Source organism: Globicephala melas, chromosome 11, assembly GCF_963455315.2.
Source record: "Globicephala melas chromosome 11, mGloMel1.2, whole genome shotgun sequence".
In the NCBI taxonomy this organism is placed as follows: Eukaryota; Metazoa; Chordata; class Mammalia; order Artiodactyla; family Delphinidae; genus Globicephala; species Globicephala melas.
The window spans coordinates 38,425,203-38,439,834 of NC_083324.2; the positions used below are offsets into that span (position 1 = coordinate 38,425,203).

A 14,632-nucleotide genomic window follows, 5' to 3' on the forward strand; every position below is an offset into this window, starting at 1 on the left:
TGGGCTTGGAGATGAAAATCAAATGATCATTTGTGGACATGTGACCCTTAAGATGCCTGTTAGGCATCTAAGAGGAGATGCGGGGTCAGCCACTGGGTGTGTGACTCTGCTGCCTGGGAGAGAGATCAGGACTGAAGCTTTGGATCTGGGAGGCAAAGTGAGTGGATGGTATTTTTTTTTTTTTTCCAAAAGAGAAGTCATTAATTAAGCAATGCTTTTATTTTTATTTTCACATATATTTTTTGAATTTTATTTATTTTTTTATACAGCAGGTTCTTATTAGTTATCTACTTTATACATATTAGTGTATATGTATCAATCCCAATTTCCCAATTCATCCCATCCCCCCACCCCCACCCCACCACTTTCCCCCCTTGGTGTCCATATGTTTGTTCTCTACCTCTGTGTCTCCATTTCTGCCCCGCAAACTGGTTCATCTGTACCATTTTTCTAGGTTCCCCATATATGTGTTAATATACGATATTTGTTTTTCTCTTTCTGACTTACTTCACTCCGTATGAGAGTCTCTAGATCCATCCATGTCTCTACAAATGACCCAAATTCATTTCTTTTTATGGCTGAGTAGTATTCCATTGTATGTATGTACCACGTCATCTTTATCCATTCATCTGTCGATGGGCATTTAGGTTGCTTCCATGACCTGGCTATTGTAAATGGTGCTGCAATGAACATTGGGGTGCATGTGTCTTTTTGAATTATGGTTTTCTCTGGGTATATGCCCAGTAGTGGGATTGCTGGGTCATACGGTAATTCTATTTTTAGTTTTTTAAGGAACCTTCATACTGTTGTCCATAGTGGCTGAATCAATTTACATTCCCACCAACAGTGCAAGAGGGTTCCCTTTTCTCCACACCCTCTCCAGCATTTGTTGTTCGTAGATTTTTCTGATGATGCCCATTCTAACTGGTGTGAGCTGATACCTCATTGTAGTTTTGATTTGCATTTCTCTAATAATTAGTGATGTTGAGCAGCTTTTCATGTGCTTCTTGCCCATCTGTATGTCTTCTTTGGAGAAATGTCTATTTAGGTCTTCTGCCCATATTTTGATTGGGTTGTTTGTTTTTTTAATATTGAGCTACATGAGCTGTTTATACATTTTGGAGATTAATCCTTTGTCCATTGATTCGTTTGCAAGTATTTTCTCCCATTCTGAGGGTTGTCTTTTCGTCTTGTTTGTAGTTTCCTTTGCTTTCCAAAAGCTTTGAAGTTTCATTAGGTCCCATTTGTTTATTTTTGTTTGTATTTCCATTACTCTAGGAGGTGGATGAAAAAAGATCTTGCTGTGATTTATGTCAAAGAGTGTTCTTCCTATGTTTTCCTCTGAGAGTTTTATAGTGTCCAGTCTTACATTTATGTCTCTAATCCATTTTGAGTTTATTTTTGTGTATGGTGTTAGGGAGTGTTCTAATTTCATTCTTTTACATGTACCTGTCCAGTTTTCCCAGCATCACTTATTAAAGTGATTGTCTTTTCTCCATTGTATATCCTTGCCTCCTTTGTGATAGATTAGTTGACCATAGGTGCGTGGGTTTATTTCTGGGCTTTCTATCCTGTTCCATTGATCTATACTTCTGTTTTTGTGCCAGTACCATATTGTCTTGATTACTGTAGCTTTGTAGTATAGTCTGAAGTCAGGGAGTCTGATTCCTCCAGCTCCGTTTTTTTCCCTCAAGACTGCTTTGGCTATTCGGGGTCTTTTGTGTCTCATACAAATTTTAAGATTTTTTGGTTCTAGTTCTGTAAAAAATGCCACTGGTAATTTGATAGGGATTGCATTGAATCTGTAGATTGCTTTGGGTAGTATAGTCATTTTCACAACATTGATTCTTCCAATCCAAGAACATGGTATATCTCCCCATCTGTTTGTGTCATCTTTGATTTCTTTCATCAGTGTCTTATAGTTTTCTGAGTACAGGATTTTACCTCCTTAGGTAGGTTTATTCCTAGGTATTTTATTCTTTTTGTTGCAGTGGTGAATGGGATTGTTTCCTTAATTTCTCTTTCTGATCTTTCATTGTTAGTGTATAGGAATGCAAGAGATCTCTGTGCATTAATTTTGTATCCTGCAACTTTACCAAATTCATTGATCAGCTGATTCACCGATCAGTTTTCTGGTGGCATCTTTAGGATTCTCTATGTATAGTATCATGTCATCTGCAAACAGTGACAGTTTTACTTCTTCTTTTCCAATTTGTATTCCTTTTGTTTCTTTTTCTTCTCTGATTGCCATGGCTAGGACTTCCAAAACTATGTTGAATAATAGTGGTGTGAGTGGACATCCTTGTCTTGTTCCTGATCTTAGAGGAAATGCTTTCAGTTTTTCACCATTGAGAATGATGTTTGCTGTGGGTCTGTCGTATATGGCCTTTATTATGTTGAGGTACGTTCCCTCTACGCCCACTTTCTGGAGAGTTTTTATCATAAATGGGTGTTGAATTTTGTCAAAAGGTTTTTCTGCATCTATTGAGATGATCATATGGTTTTTCTTCTTCAATTTGTTAATATGGTGTATCACATTGATTGATTTGCATATATTGAAGAACGCTTGCATCCCTGGGATAAATCCCACTTGATCATAGTGTATGATCCTTTTAATGTGTTGTTGGATTCTGTTTGCTAGTATTTTGTTGAGGATTTTTGCATCTATATTCATCAGTGATATTGGTCTATAATTTTCTTTTTTTGTAGTATCTTTGTCTGGTTTTGGTATCAGGGTAATGGTGGCCTTGTAGAATGAGTTTGGGAGTGTTCCTTCCTCTGCAATTTTTTGGAAGAGTTTGAGAAGGATGGGTGTTGGCTCTTTAAATGTTTGATAGAATTCACCTGTGAAGCCATCTGGTCCTGGACTTCTGTTTGTTGGAAGATTTTTAATCACAGTTTCAATTTCATTACTTGTGATTTGTCTGTTCATATTTTCTATTTCTTCTTGGTTCAGTCTTGGAAGGTTATACCTTTCTAAGAATTTGTCCATTTCTTCCAGGTTGTCCATTTTATTGGCATAGAGTTGCTTGTAGTAGTCTCTTAGGATGCTTTGTATTTCTGTAGTTTCCGTTGTAACTTCTCCTTTTTCATTTTTGCTTTTTTTTTTTTTTTGTGGTACGTGGGCCTCTCACTGTTGCGGCCTCTCCTGTTGTGGAGCACAGGCTCCAGATGCGCAGGCTCAGCGGCCATGGCTCACGGGCCCAGCCGCTCCGTGGCATGTGAGATCTTCCCAGACTGGGTCACGAACCCGTGTCCCCTGCATCGGCAGGCGGACTCTCAACCACTGTGCCACCAGGGAAGCCCCTCCTTTTTCATTTTTAATTTTATTGATTTGAGTCCTCTCCCTCTTTTTCTTGATGAGTCTGGCTAAAGGTTTATCAATTTTGTTTATCTTCTCAAACAACCAGCTTTTAGTTTTATTGATCTTTGCTATTGTTTTCTTTGTTCCTATTTCATTTATTTCTGCTCTGATCTTTATAATTTCACCGAAATTATAAAGCCTGAAATATTCTTTATTTTAAAATCTATTTTATCTGATATGAGTACTGCTACTCCAGCTCTCTTTTGATTTCGATTTGCATGGAATATCTTTTTCCATCCCCTCACTTTCAGTCTGTATCTGTCCCTAGGTCTGAAGTGGGTCTCTTGCAGACAGCATATATATGGGTCTTGTTTTTGTATCCATTCAGGAAGCCTGTGTCTTTTGGTTGGAGCATTTAATCCATTCACGTTTAAGGTAATTATCGATATGTATGTTCCTATTACCATTTTCTTAGTTGTTTTGGGTTTGTTTTTGTAGGCCCTTTTCTTCTCTTGTGTTTCCCACTAAGAGAAGTTCCTTTAGCATTTGTTGTAGAGCTGGTTTGGTGGTGCTGAATTCTCTTAGTTTTTGCTTGTCTGTAAAGCTTTTGATTTCTCCATCGAATCTGAATGAGATCCTTGCCGGGCAGAGTGCTCTTGGTTGTAGGTTCTTCCCTTTCATCACTTTAAGTATATCATGCCACTCCCTTCTGGCTTGTAGAGTTTCTGCTGAGAAATCAGCTGTTAACCTTATGGGAGTTCCCTTGTATGTTATTGTCGTTTTCTCCTTGCTGCTTTCAATAATTTTTCTTTGTCTTTAATTTTTGTCAATTTGATTACTATGTGTCTCGGCATGTTTCTCCTTGGGTTTATCCTGCCTGGGACTCTCTGAGCTTCCTGGACGTGGGTTGCTATTTCCTTTCCCACGTTAGGGAAGTTTTCGGCTGTAATCTCTTCAAATATTTTCTCTGGCCCTTTCTCTGTCTCTTCTCCTTCTGGGACCCCTATAAGGCGAATGTTGTTGCATTTAATGTTGTCGCAGAGGTCTCTTAGGCTGTCTTCATTTCTTCTCATTCTTTTTTCTTTATTCTGTTCCGCAGCAGTGAATTCCACCATTCTGTCTTCCAGGTCACTTATCCGTTCTTCTGCCTCAGTTATTCTGCTATTGATTCCTTTTAGTGTACTTTTCATTTCAGTTATTGTATTGTTCATCTCTGTTTGTTTTTGGTCTTTAATTCTTCTAGGTGTTTGTTCTTTAATTCTTCTAGGTCTTTGTTAAACATTTCTTGCATTTTCTCCATCTTTGCCTCCATTCTTTTTCCGAGGTCCTGGATCATCTTCACTATCATTATTCTGAATTCTTTTTCTGGAAGGTTGCCTATCTCCACTTCATTTAGTTGTTTTTCTGGGGTTTTATCTTGTTCCTTCATCTGGTACAAAGTCCTCTGCCTTTTCATTTTGTCTATTTTTCTGTGAATGTGGTTTTCCTTCCACAGGCTACAGAATTGTAGCTCTTCTTGCTTCTGCTGTCTGCCCTCTGGTGGATGAGGCTATCTAAGAGGCTTGTGCAAGCTTCCTGATGGGAGGGACTAGTGGTGGGTAGAGCTGGGTGTTGCTCTGCTGAGTAGAGCTCAGTGAAACTTTAATCTGCTTGTCTGCTGATAGGTGGGGCTGGGTTCCCTCCCTATTGGTTGTTTGGTCTGAGGTGACTCAGCACTGGAGCCTACCTGGCTCTTTGGTGGGGCTAATGTCGGGCTCTGGGAGGGCTTATACCAAGGAGTACTTCCCAGAACTTCTTCTGCCAGTGTCCTTGTCCCCATGATGAGCCACAGCCACCCGCTGCCTCTGCAGGAGACCCTCCAACACTAGCAGGTAGGTCTGGTTCAGTCTCCTATGGGGTCACTGCTCCTTCCCCTGAGTCCCAATGCTCATACTACTTTGTGTGTGCCCTCCAAGAGTGGAGTCTCTGTTTCCCCCAGTCCTGCTGAAGTCCTGCAATCAAATCCCTCTAGCCTTCAAAGTCTGATTCTCTAGGAATTCCTCCTCCTGTTGCCGGACCCCCAGGTCGGGAAGCCGGACGTGGGGCTCAGAACCTTCACTCCAGTGGGCGGACTCCTGTGGTATAAGTGTTCTCCCATTTGTGAGTCACCCACCCCGAAGTTATGGGATTTGATTTTACTGTGATTGCGCCCCTCGTACCATCTCACTGTGGCTTCTCCTTTGTCTTTGGATGTGGGGTATCTTTTTTGGTGAGTTCCAGTGTCTTCCTGTTGATGACTGTTCAGCAGCTAATTGTGATTCTGATGCTCTCACAAGAGGGAGTGAGTGCACATCCTTCAACTCCGCCATCTTGAACCAATCTGAGTGGATGGTGTTTAAGGCCATGTGCCTGGATGTGAGGCGGAAGGTGGACAGAGGATGGCAGCAGTCAGGACTGAGCCCTGGAACACTCCACTGGGTGGAGGTAGGGACGATGAAGCAGAACCAGCAAAGGAACTGAGCAGGAGCAGCCAGAGAGGTGGGAGGAAGCTGAGAGAGTGTGGGCCCTTAGGAGCCAAGGGGAGCAAGCATCAAATGCTGCCGAGGCGGTAAGAGTAGAGAATAAACTGCAGTTTGAAGGTCTCTGAGGACCCCAACAAGGGCATTTTTATGGAGAGAGGGACAAGCTCAACTATAGTGGGTAGAAAAGAGAGTGAGAGGTGAAGAACTGGAGAGGGCATGTGTAGACAACCTTTTAAACATTGACATATAATGTAAATAAAATGAACAGACAACTCTCAAAGGTACAGCACTATAAATGTTAAAATCTGTAGACACCTGTGCAACTGTCACCCAGATCAAGATATAGAATATCACCAGCCACTCCAGGAAGCCACTTTTTGCCCCCTCCAATTGATACCCCCAAAAGTAACCACCATTTTTATTTGTCACCAAGGATACCTTTTGTTTGTTTAATGTACACAGGTTTTGAGAGATTTTGTTGATGGTTGGGCTCAGGTTTTATAGGCAGATAATGTTCTTTCTTTTTTTTTCTTTTTTTTGTTTGGCTGTGTTGGGTCTTCATTGCTGCGGTGAGCGGGGGCTACTCTTTGTTGCAGTGCACAGGCTTTGCAGTGGCTTCTCTTGTTGTGGAGCATGGGCTCTAGGCGCACGGGCTTCAGTAGTTGTGGCACGCAGGCTCAGTAGGTGTGGCTCATGGGCTCTAGAGCGCAGGCTCAGTAGTTGTGGTGCACGGGCTTAGTTGTTCCGTGGCATGTGGGATCTTCCCAGACCAGGGATCGAACCTGTGTCTCCTGCATTGTCAGGTGGATTCTTAACTGCTGCACGACCAGGGAAGTCCCTAGGCAGATAATGTTCTAATGAGAGTGGGCAGCTGGAGTTCAGACTCTGTGGGGTAGCAGGTCCTGGGCCCAGTTTTCCTGGGTTCTGTGCTTGCTCTGTCTCCAAGGACTGCATGACCAAGACTTCCTTGAGCCTCAGTTTCCCTATCTGAAGCTTGATCCTTCTCCCCTCACATCTCCTTTGAATTCTAGTAATAAATAGGGGAATTCATTGGGAGCAGTGAAAAAAAATGGAGTTTTCCAGGCCTCTTGATGGCTGTAGAGTCTAGAGCTCAGTCACTAGGGATGGGCAGGGCTAGAATCTTGGAGGCCCAGCTTTGTTTGAGCAACTGACCTGGCAACGGGGTGGGCCTGACAGACACTTCTGGCTTTCTGTAGTCTCCTCTGCTGTCTGTATCTTCAGGCCACTATGGTGCTGCTCAGGCCCCTGGTGCTTCTTCTTGCTCTGGTTGTCTCTGGTGAGGAGCTGGTGGGTGGGGGAACTCCAGTTCTCATCCCCTGACTCCACAGTGGAGTCTTGATCCCTCTCAGATAAGCTACCATGGAGGACAGGGTGTGGGGGGAGCCAGGAAATGGCAAAGATCTGTATCCCTGACCCTCATTCCTTCTCTTGGCTGCTTCCTCAACCAAGTTCTCACTCCCAGTCTGTGAAATGAGCTGACCCATGGTTGGATGTGGGGGACAAGGAAGGACTTTGGCTGCTTGTTTCCAGGATGTGGCCAGGCCCTAAGGCAGAAAGGAGGGACTCTGATTGTGTATATGGTTCCATGAGAATGGGCGCCTCCAGCCTGAATCATCTCTTCCTCACAGACCTCCACTCCCTGCCCTGGTTCATAAATGTCTCTGAGAGCCAGGGACCTGGCACCATCCTTCAGTCTTTCTCCTTCAACTGCTCTTCACACACACCCACCCTGGAGTTGCTCCATGTGCAGCCACCCACCACCTTCTTCAACCCACCTAGCCTAACTAGATGGCAGGGGATCTATGTGGGCAAGGTAGGGTCATGGGCACAACTGGGGACCATGGGGGAACAAGGACAGACCCTAAATTCACAAAGCCAGAGGTGGCATAGGGGGATGGAGATCCTAGGCCCCACAGGGCACTGCCTCCTGCCACAGATGACCTTGAGCAGCTCGGCCCGGCTGGATGCCCTGACAGTGAACCACTATGAACTGCAGCTGCGGTTCACATGTGGCAACCATGTGATGGAGGGGCCACTGTCTGTGGATGTGCAGCGGGACCCTGGCCATATCCAGTGTGCTGGTCGATTTGCCAGCCCAGGTGAGGCCAGGGACAGCAGGCAGGGGGTGTGGGCAGGCATGACCTGAACAGAACCCCCCATGACCTCCCCTCTGGCCAGCTGGGGAAATCATTCAGGTGCCAGAAACTGTCAAACCTGGGGCCCGGCTGTACACTCTGCTGCTCCCAGGCCAGGGAGCCCAGGTGAGCCCTGCACATGGGCAGTGGTGGTGGTGGGGGGTAGGATGGAGGGTCAGGGGGAGATGCGGAGACCAAGCCCAGCCCCTGCCTGGCCAAGCATAGCCTGCAGAAGGATTCTTTAGTCTACAGCTGAGCCTCAGCAATGATGCATGTTTTTGGAGAGAGCCACTGCGGGCTGCCCACCCCCAATGACTATGGCTGTTCCCATAGGGACATCTCAGGGGCTGAGTTCTTCTTTAAATTCTTCTGAATTCTTCATGAAATTTCTGTATCATGAAATTTCTGTATCAGATTTCCAAAAGAAATCTAGATTAAAAACAAAATAATTAGTTTAAAAGCAGAGAGGATTGAGGATCAGGGCCCGGGGGAGCCCAGGCTAGAGTGGCAGTGGCAGGGTATGGGAGAGTTGAGAGTGGGCAGCTACCTGCTGGGTTGTTGGGGGACTTTGACAGGGATGCTTGGGGCACTGAGGGTTGGGGAAGGGGCCTCCAGCATCTCTGTCCTGTCAGATGAGCATCACCAGTGCCCAGGATCCGCCATACTTCCCTGGACCTTTCTCTATCAATGGGCAGGGTTGGCTGCAGGTGCCATCCCAGGGCCTCAAAGGCCAGGCTCAAAAGGTGAGCATGACTTGGGACCTGGAGATATCCATGAATTGGGCATAAAATGGGCAGAGCCACTACCTCCTGGAAGTTTGTTTGTTCCTGACCTCCTCAATCATGCTGCCTTTTCCAGACATAGCCCATACCTGTACCTGCTGCCCCATGCTGGCTGTACTCCCACCTTGGCCTGGTTCTGTGCTGGGCTCTGGAGTTCTAGAAAGAAGAGGGATCCCTGGCTCCAGGAGCCCATGGTGCCCCTTATAGAAAGGAGAAAGTTCTGAGCAGTCACACAGGAAGTGAAAGCTCTGGGTACAGTGCCTAGTGTAGTCTGGAGGAGGTTAGAGAAGTTCCTTCTTTAAAACTTCCACGTCTTATTGACTGACTCTTAGCAACTCTAAGATGATAATTCACATTGTGAATGATTCATATATTACTCTTTTGGGGCCTGTATGCATCCTAAGAGAAGGACTTATGACCCAGAAGAGTGAGACACAAAGGAATATCTGTCAGCAGAGTGACAGGTCATAGGGAGGAGTGAGTGTCGGGGTTCCTTGCGGAGGTCCTGAGGTGGCGCTGCCTATTTGAAGGGACGACTGGGCACAGATATACAGGTAGACACACACCGTGGTTCCCTTCTTGTTTTGTGTGCACCGCAGGTCTTCCAGCTTCAGATCCTGGTGAACTTTGGACAAGGCCGAAGCTGCTGTGGGATGCTGACAGTGAAAGTTTTGCCTGCTCCCTCCAGCCAGGTCTCCTTCCTGTAAGGTTCCCCTACCTTGGGAACAGTGGGGAAGGCAGGACCTAGCCCCAGGGAATTAGGAGTAGGGTTAAGGTGTGGGGCTGCTTGAGCATCCCCAGCTGGCTCCTGTACCAGGGAAGACCCAGGGGAGGGGTCCGCAGACCCCGCCGGGGTGGCGGGAGAAAGTAGGAGCCAGTGCCCCCATTTTGGTCCAGGCAGCAAGCCCAGAATATCACCATCCCGGAGAACCTGGTCCCCGGAAGTAAGGTGGTTCAGGTCCAGGCCCGGGGCTTCGATGTGCGCTACGAGATCCTCTCCCCAGTGCCCTGCCGGCTCTTCTCCATCGGACGCGGTGAGGGGCACGGAGGGCGGGTAAGGGGATGCCTCTGCGGCTGGTCTAGAAGCGACCCGCACTACCTCATCGCTCTGTTGAGTAAACGAGCCTGGTGCCGAGGCAGAAACTGGGGCGAGGTCGCGTTTGGGGGCCCGAAGTTAGAAGCGAGCCTTGGCGGAGACGGCCAAGTGGTCAGTCTCTGCGCCCTCCCCCGCCAGCGGATCCGTGGGAGGGTGGGAACTGGACTGAGCTGGGGGCGGGGCCGAACTCTGCGTCCCCCGCCCTCCCAACCCGCCCAGTCGACGGAGTGGTCCGGACAACGTCGCCCCTGGAGCTGGCGCAAGCCCCAGACGCCGCGGTCACTAGGCTGCGGGTGAAGGCCTTTGAGCGTCTCCGGCCGTGGGCCAGTGCCGAGCTTGATTTCAAGGTGGACGTGCAGTCGGTCAACCGCTGGCCCCCGCGCTGCACACCAGCGCTGCTGGCGTGAGTATATGGGAGCCTTACCTTGGCTATTGGGTAGAGCCATGGTTCGCCGCCCAGCCCCAGCTCCCGCCCTGCCGCCCTGCCCTCTGCTCCCAGGACTCAAATCCCCGAGACCACGCCTGTGGGCACCGTGCTGAATACCTTCACTTGCACTGACCCGGACTCTCCTGGCTCCACCCTGGACTACCAGCTACTGTTCCACAGCCCTGCTGGCGCAGCCAGCCTCTGCCTTCAAGACAGAGTCCTGGAGGTGCCCAGTCCCCGATCCCAGACCCATGTGCAGAGTGCTTGAACAGGAAGGGGGGGTGGGCCAATGGTCTGCGGGAGCAGAGACCATGAGGGTGAAGGAGATGGTGGTGGAGCCAACCTGCTTTACAGTCTGGAAAACGGAGGGTCAGGGTAGGCTATCTGTGAGTAACCTGGCCTGAGGCAGCCCAGTGTGGCTCAAGGCTCTCCCAGGCCTTGGCTGGGCATCACCCTCTGGCCCCTCTGACTAGGTGAATGCCACACTGGACTGTGACACTCCTGGCGCCTGCTTTCATCATGCAGCTTCCATCCTGGTGCTTGATGGTGGTCAGCCTCTGATGACCAGTGAGTGACCATGCCCAGGCCTGGACATTCAGGACCGGGTTCTTCTATACCCTTCTTCCTATTCTCAGGATGGGGTCATCTCTCCTCCCTCAGAAACCAATAGGGCAGGGTTGTCTCCACCAAAGACCCCTGGCAGAGGCACATTTCTCCTCGCTGAGACCCCTTGGCAGGGGAGGGCTATTGTCCTTCCTCCTTCCAGAGCCTCTACCTCCTTAAGCCGCCAGGGCAGGGCTGGGCAACCCAGGCCAGCTCCCTGACTGCCAAATGGCTTCCAGCTGAGGTGCCAGTACTGGTGATGGTAACACCTGTCAACGAGTTCGCCCCAGCCTGTGTCCCACGCACATTCCGGGTTCGTGAGGATGCAGGGCCCCACGCTCTTCTGGGCTCTGTGGTGGGCAAGGACATGGATTACCCGCACGACAGCATTGAGTACTCCACCCCTGGCGGGTCTGCCACTTTTGCTGTGGACCGTCTCAGCGGTACTCCCACCCCAGGGCTGGGATGGAGGGGTGAAGCCAGAGTGGACTCTGCAAGCTGAGGCACTGGCCACCCCTTCTAGGGGAGGTTCGCCTCCTGGGGCCTTTGGACTATGAGCTGCAGAAGTTCCACAGGCTCACTGTCCTGCTGACTGACCATAGCCAAGACCAGGACCCCACCTGCCACCGCTCAGGCTCTTGCACAATTACCATTGAGGTGGAGGTAATTGAGCCCCGAAGCCTTGGAAAGAATTGGAAAGAGTTCATATCTCCCTCTGGCCTTCTGCTTTTGCACTGTCTCAGGTTCCTCCACTGGTTGGCTGGAGAGGGGTGGGGTCTCACTGTGGAAAGCTTTGGAACCTGTTGCCTGATACCAAGGTTCTGGCTGTGGTGGGAGGAGGCTGAGGGGCTGGCCTGGGGGTTTGGGAGTGGGTGATCTGACTACCTGCCTGCAGGATGTGAACGACCATGCCCCCGAGTGTGAGCCCCCATTTCAGGAGCTCACCGTCCACACTCACCTGGGCCGCAGCATGGAGGTGACCAGGGTGTCATGTCGGGTGCCCCAAGAGCCACAGCGCCTGGCTTTCTCCTACAGCATTGTGGGAGGTGAGGGCCAAGGGGACCACTGGGCTGTGGGGGAGAGGCAGGCCAGCAATGGTCCCCTTCTTCTGCCACTCTGTTTTCAGGGAATAGTTGGAGCCAATTCAGTCTGCAAGGAGCTGTCCTGGTGCTCAACGACCTCATGTTGGGGCCCTCCTGGCCAGAGCAGCCCCATACTTATGAGCTATTGATCCGTGTGGCCGATGCAGGTCCCTCTACCCCCCACCTCAGCACCACAGCCACTGTCATTGTGCATCTAGTTCCCTGGAGGGCCAGCACAGTGGCCACCAGCACCCACAGAGCCACAGTGAGGGGGGTCCTCAGGCCCTTGGTGGGTGGGAAGAAAGGATCTTGGAGGATGCAGGGACCTAGTTTTCCAGGTGGAACGATGCGGGAAGGCATTTTGGAGGGAACTGCTGAGTGCAAAGAGCCTGGCAATACAGAAGAGAAATCTGGGGTGCGGGGTGGCCCAGCCCTTGGAGGGCTTTGAAGGCTGGATGATCAGGGCATTTTGGTAGGGCAGTGGTGAAGCTGTGGCCCCATTTCAGGTGACTTCAATGATGACACCTCTGCTTGTGACAGACACGGAGGCTTTCTGGCAGCCGGAGCCCTGGTTTGTGGTGGTGCTGACAGTGACCAGTGCCCTTCTCCTCTTGGCTCTGGGCTGGCTCCTCAGCAGGCTCCTGTGGGGGTAGGGTTGCTATCCCTGTACTGACTGCCTCCCCCCAGCCCACTGGGGGGCTGGATCGCAGATGGATCGCATCTGTGATAGCTGGTTTTACCCAAGATTGCCCAAGTTGATGAGCAGACAAACTGATATTCGGGACTGCTCTCCTTCCAGTGGTCATCAGGTTAGAGGCAGAGATACACTGGGAGAAAGTTGTCTCCATCGCTGGCAGAACCCAGTCCTGGAATGAGATGAGGCCCAGGGCTTTAGAATCTGAGTCTGTCATGCATTGGGCATTTATCCCTATTTCTGACCCCTGCCCTCCATTTGAAACCTGACCTTCCCCTTAGACTCTGAGTTTCTTGTGAGCACAGGACTGAACCCAGGGGTAGGTGGGAGTAACAATGTGGGCACTGCATACAGACATAGGCTATCCCCAATAAAAGGGGCAGATGAATGGTGCTGGTTTCTGGAGCCAGCAGGTCTGCTGCTCTCACTGCTTGGTCCCTCCTCCTGGCATTTTAGGTTGGCCCAGGTGCTACAGGTACCAAGCAAACCAACCCAGGCTCTACTGCTGAACAGGTAAGCCTCCTTTGCATACCTCTATGCCTGGAAGTACATCTCTTAAACTCAAGCTGGGGCCCAGAGCCCTATCCTGTACTCCAGCTCCTACTCTGTCCCAGTATCCAGGGAACTGAGGGGTCCGTTGAGGGGTTCATGGAGGCACCGAGGATGGAGACACCCCAGGCACCCAGCAGTGTCATGAGCCTGGTATGTCAACCTACCATCCTGTGCAGTGGGCACTGAGGCTGCTGCAGAGTGCTCCCCTGCCAAGCCTGCCCCTTTTCCCATGGATGGCTGTTCCTGTGGGAGGGCCCATACCAGCACCATCAGCATGGAGGAGGCAGGTGGGCTCCTGACCCTTCTGGGGGCAGGCCTCCACCTGCTCCCCATGGGCAGGGTTCAACTCATTGCACCCTCTCATTCTTCACCTCAGCAGCATTTTGATGGCAGAGCACAGGACCCCCGTGAGTCCCCCTCTTTCCAAACCATTCTCTACTTGGGCCCACTTTCTTTCTATACCCCATTTCAGTATCTCTGCCTCCCACCAGGCATCCTATCTACTGTTTCCCTGAATGGGGTCTCTTCTCACCCCCACTCACCCCTCAGCCAGTGTTTGCCAAACACCTGGCGAACGTGATCTGGTTCCTGCCCATGGGGGAAAGGGGGAAAGGTGGTGAGGGAAGAGGCCCCCAAATGCTCCGCTGTCACCGTGAATTATAGCAGAGTAATCTGGCACTGGGCTTAGGGGAGCTGGTGTCCAGTTTTGGGGAATCATGGATGCTTCCTGTGCATTTGAGCCAGACCTCAAAGGATGTGCTGAGAAAGGAGGGAGGGGACAAGCTGGATCAAGCAGAAGGGAGGGGGTCACACCAAGGGTCCTGGAATACCTTTCCCTGTCCTTAGGGGATGGAGGTAGTTCTGCTGAAGCCAGCAGTACCCTCCCTCTCCCCTGACCATCTGAGCTTAGGTACAGGCAGAGATTACCTGTTCAACACGCACACAGGAGCCCGGCGCTGGCTCTGAGGCCAAGAAGCTGCATCATATTTGTGGAATTTCTTCTTCACATGATTATGTGTTTTCAAGTTGATTCAATAATAAACAAAATTACAAAGAGAAGAGTCCTAGCCTTGTAACTTACATGTGGGAGAAGCTCTGAGATCTGTGCTTCCTTGTTCTCACTTGGAGAATGCCCTGTCTTGTGGAAACATTGTAGGTAGTAAGGTTATTTTTCTTTTAAGAAGGCATTGTACAATGCTCTGAAATGTAAGAAGCTGTTATCCTTGCCAGTGACTGAGGGGGACTGAGGGGGCCTCCAGTTGGCCTGTCCCCTCAGAGGACACCTGCTCTGGCAGATGGGAAGGGCCCAAGAGCTTCCTTTTCCCACTGAAAGGAGGGCATTGTTCGTTTGAGAGCCCCACCAACTTCCAGGGCAGTTTGCCAACTGTATGTGGAGGTTTTCTTGAAAAGGATCTGGAGCTTTTGCATTGAGGTG

General features: G+C 49.7%; 1 protein-coding gene across 1 annotated transcript; it reads left to right on the forward strand.

The window, feature by feature from the left end:
- The first annotated feature begins 7,053 nt into the window (after nt 1-7,053).
- On the forward strand, nt 7,054-14,163 carry CDHR4 (cadherin related family member 4). The gene is made up of 19 exons (XM_060308298.1): nt 7,054-7,102; nt 7,455-7,639; nt 7,763-7,925; nt 8,005-8,087; nt 8,594-8,704; nt 9,343-9,446; nt 9,641-9,777; nt 10,059-10,242; nt 10,339-10,492; nt 10,740-10,833; nt 11,109-11,312; nt 11,393-11,532; nt 11,765-11,915; nt 11,996-12,216; nt 12,458-12,600; nt 13,102-13,158; nt 13,260-13,347; nt 13,577-13,604; nt 14,108-14,163. Exons 1-19 carry the CDS (start codon nt 7,054-7,056, stop codon nt 14,161-14,163), a joined length of 2,352 nt encoding a protein of 783 aa, XP_060164281.1.
- Nucleotides 14,164-14,632: the final 469 nt, after the last annotated feature.

Coding starts and splice junctions, on each gene's coding strand:
- CDHR4 (XM_060308298.1), top strand. CDS start 7,054: ATGGTGCTGCTCAGGCCCCTGGTGCTTCTTCTTGCTCTGGTTGTCTCT. Junction 10,243..10,338: donor TGCACACCAGCGCTGCTGGC/GTGAGTATATGG, acceptor CTCTGCTCCCAG/GACTCAAATCCCCGAGACCA. Junction 11,533..11,764: donor CAATTACCATTGAGGTGGAG/GTAATTGAGCCC, acceptor ACCTGCCTGCAG/GATGTGAACGACCATGCCCC.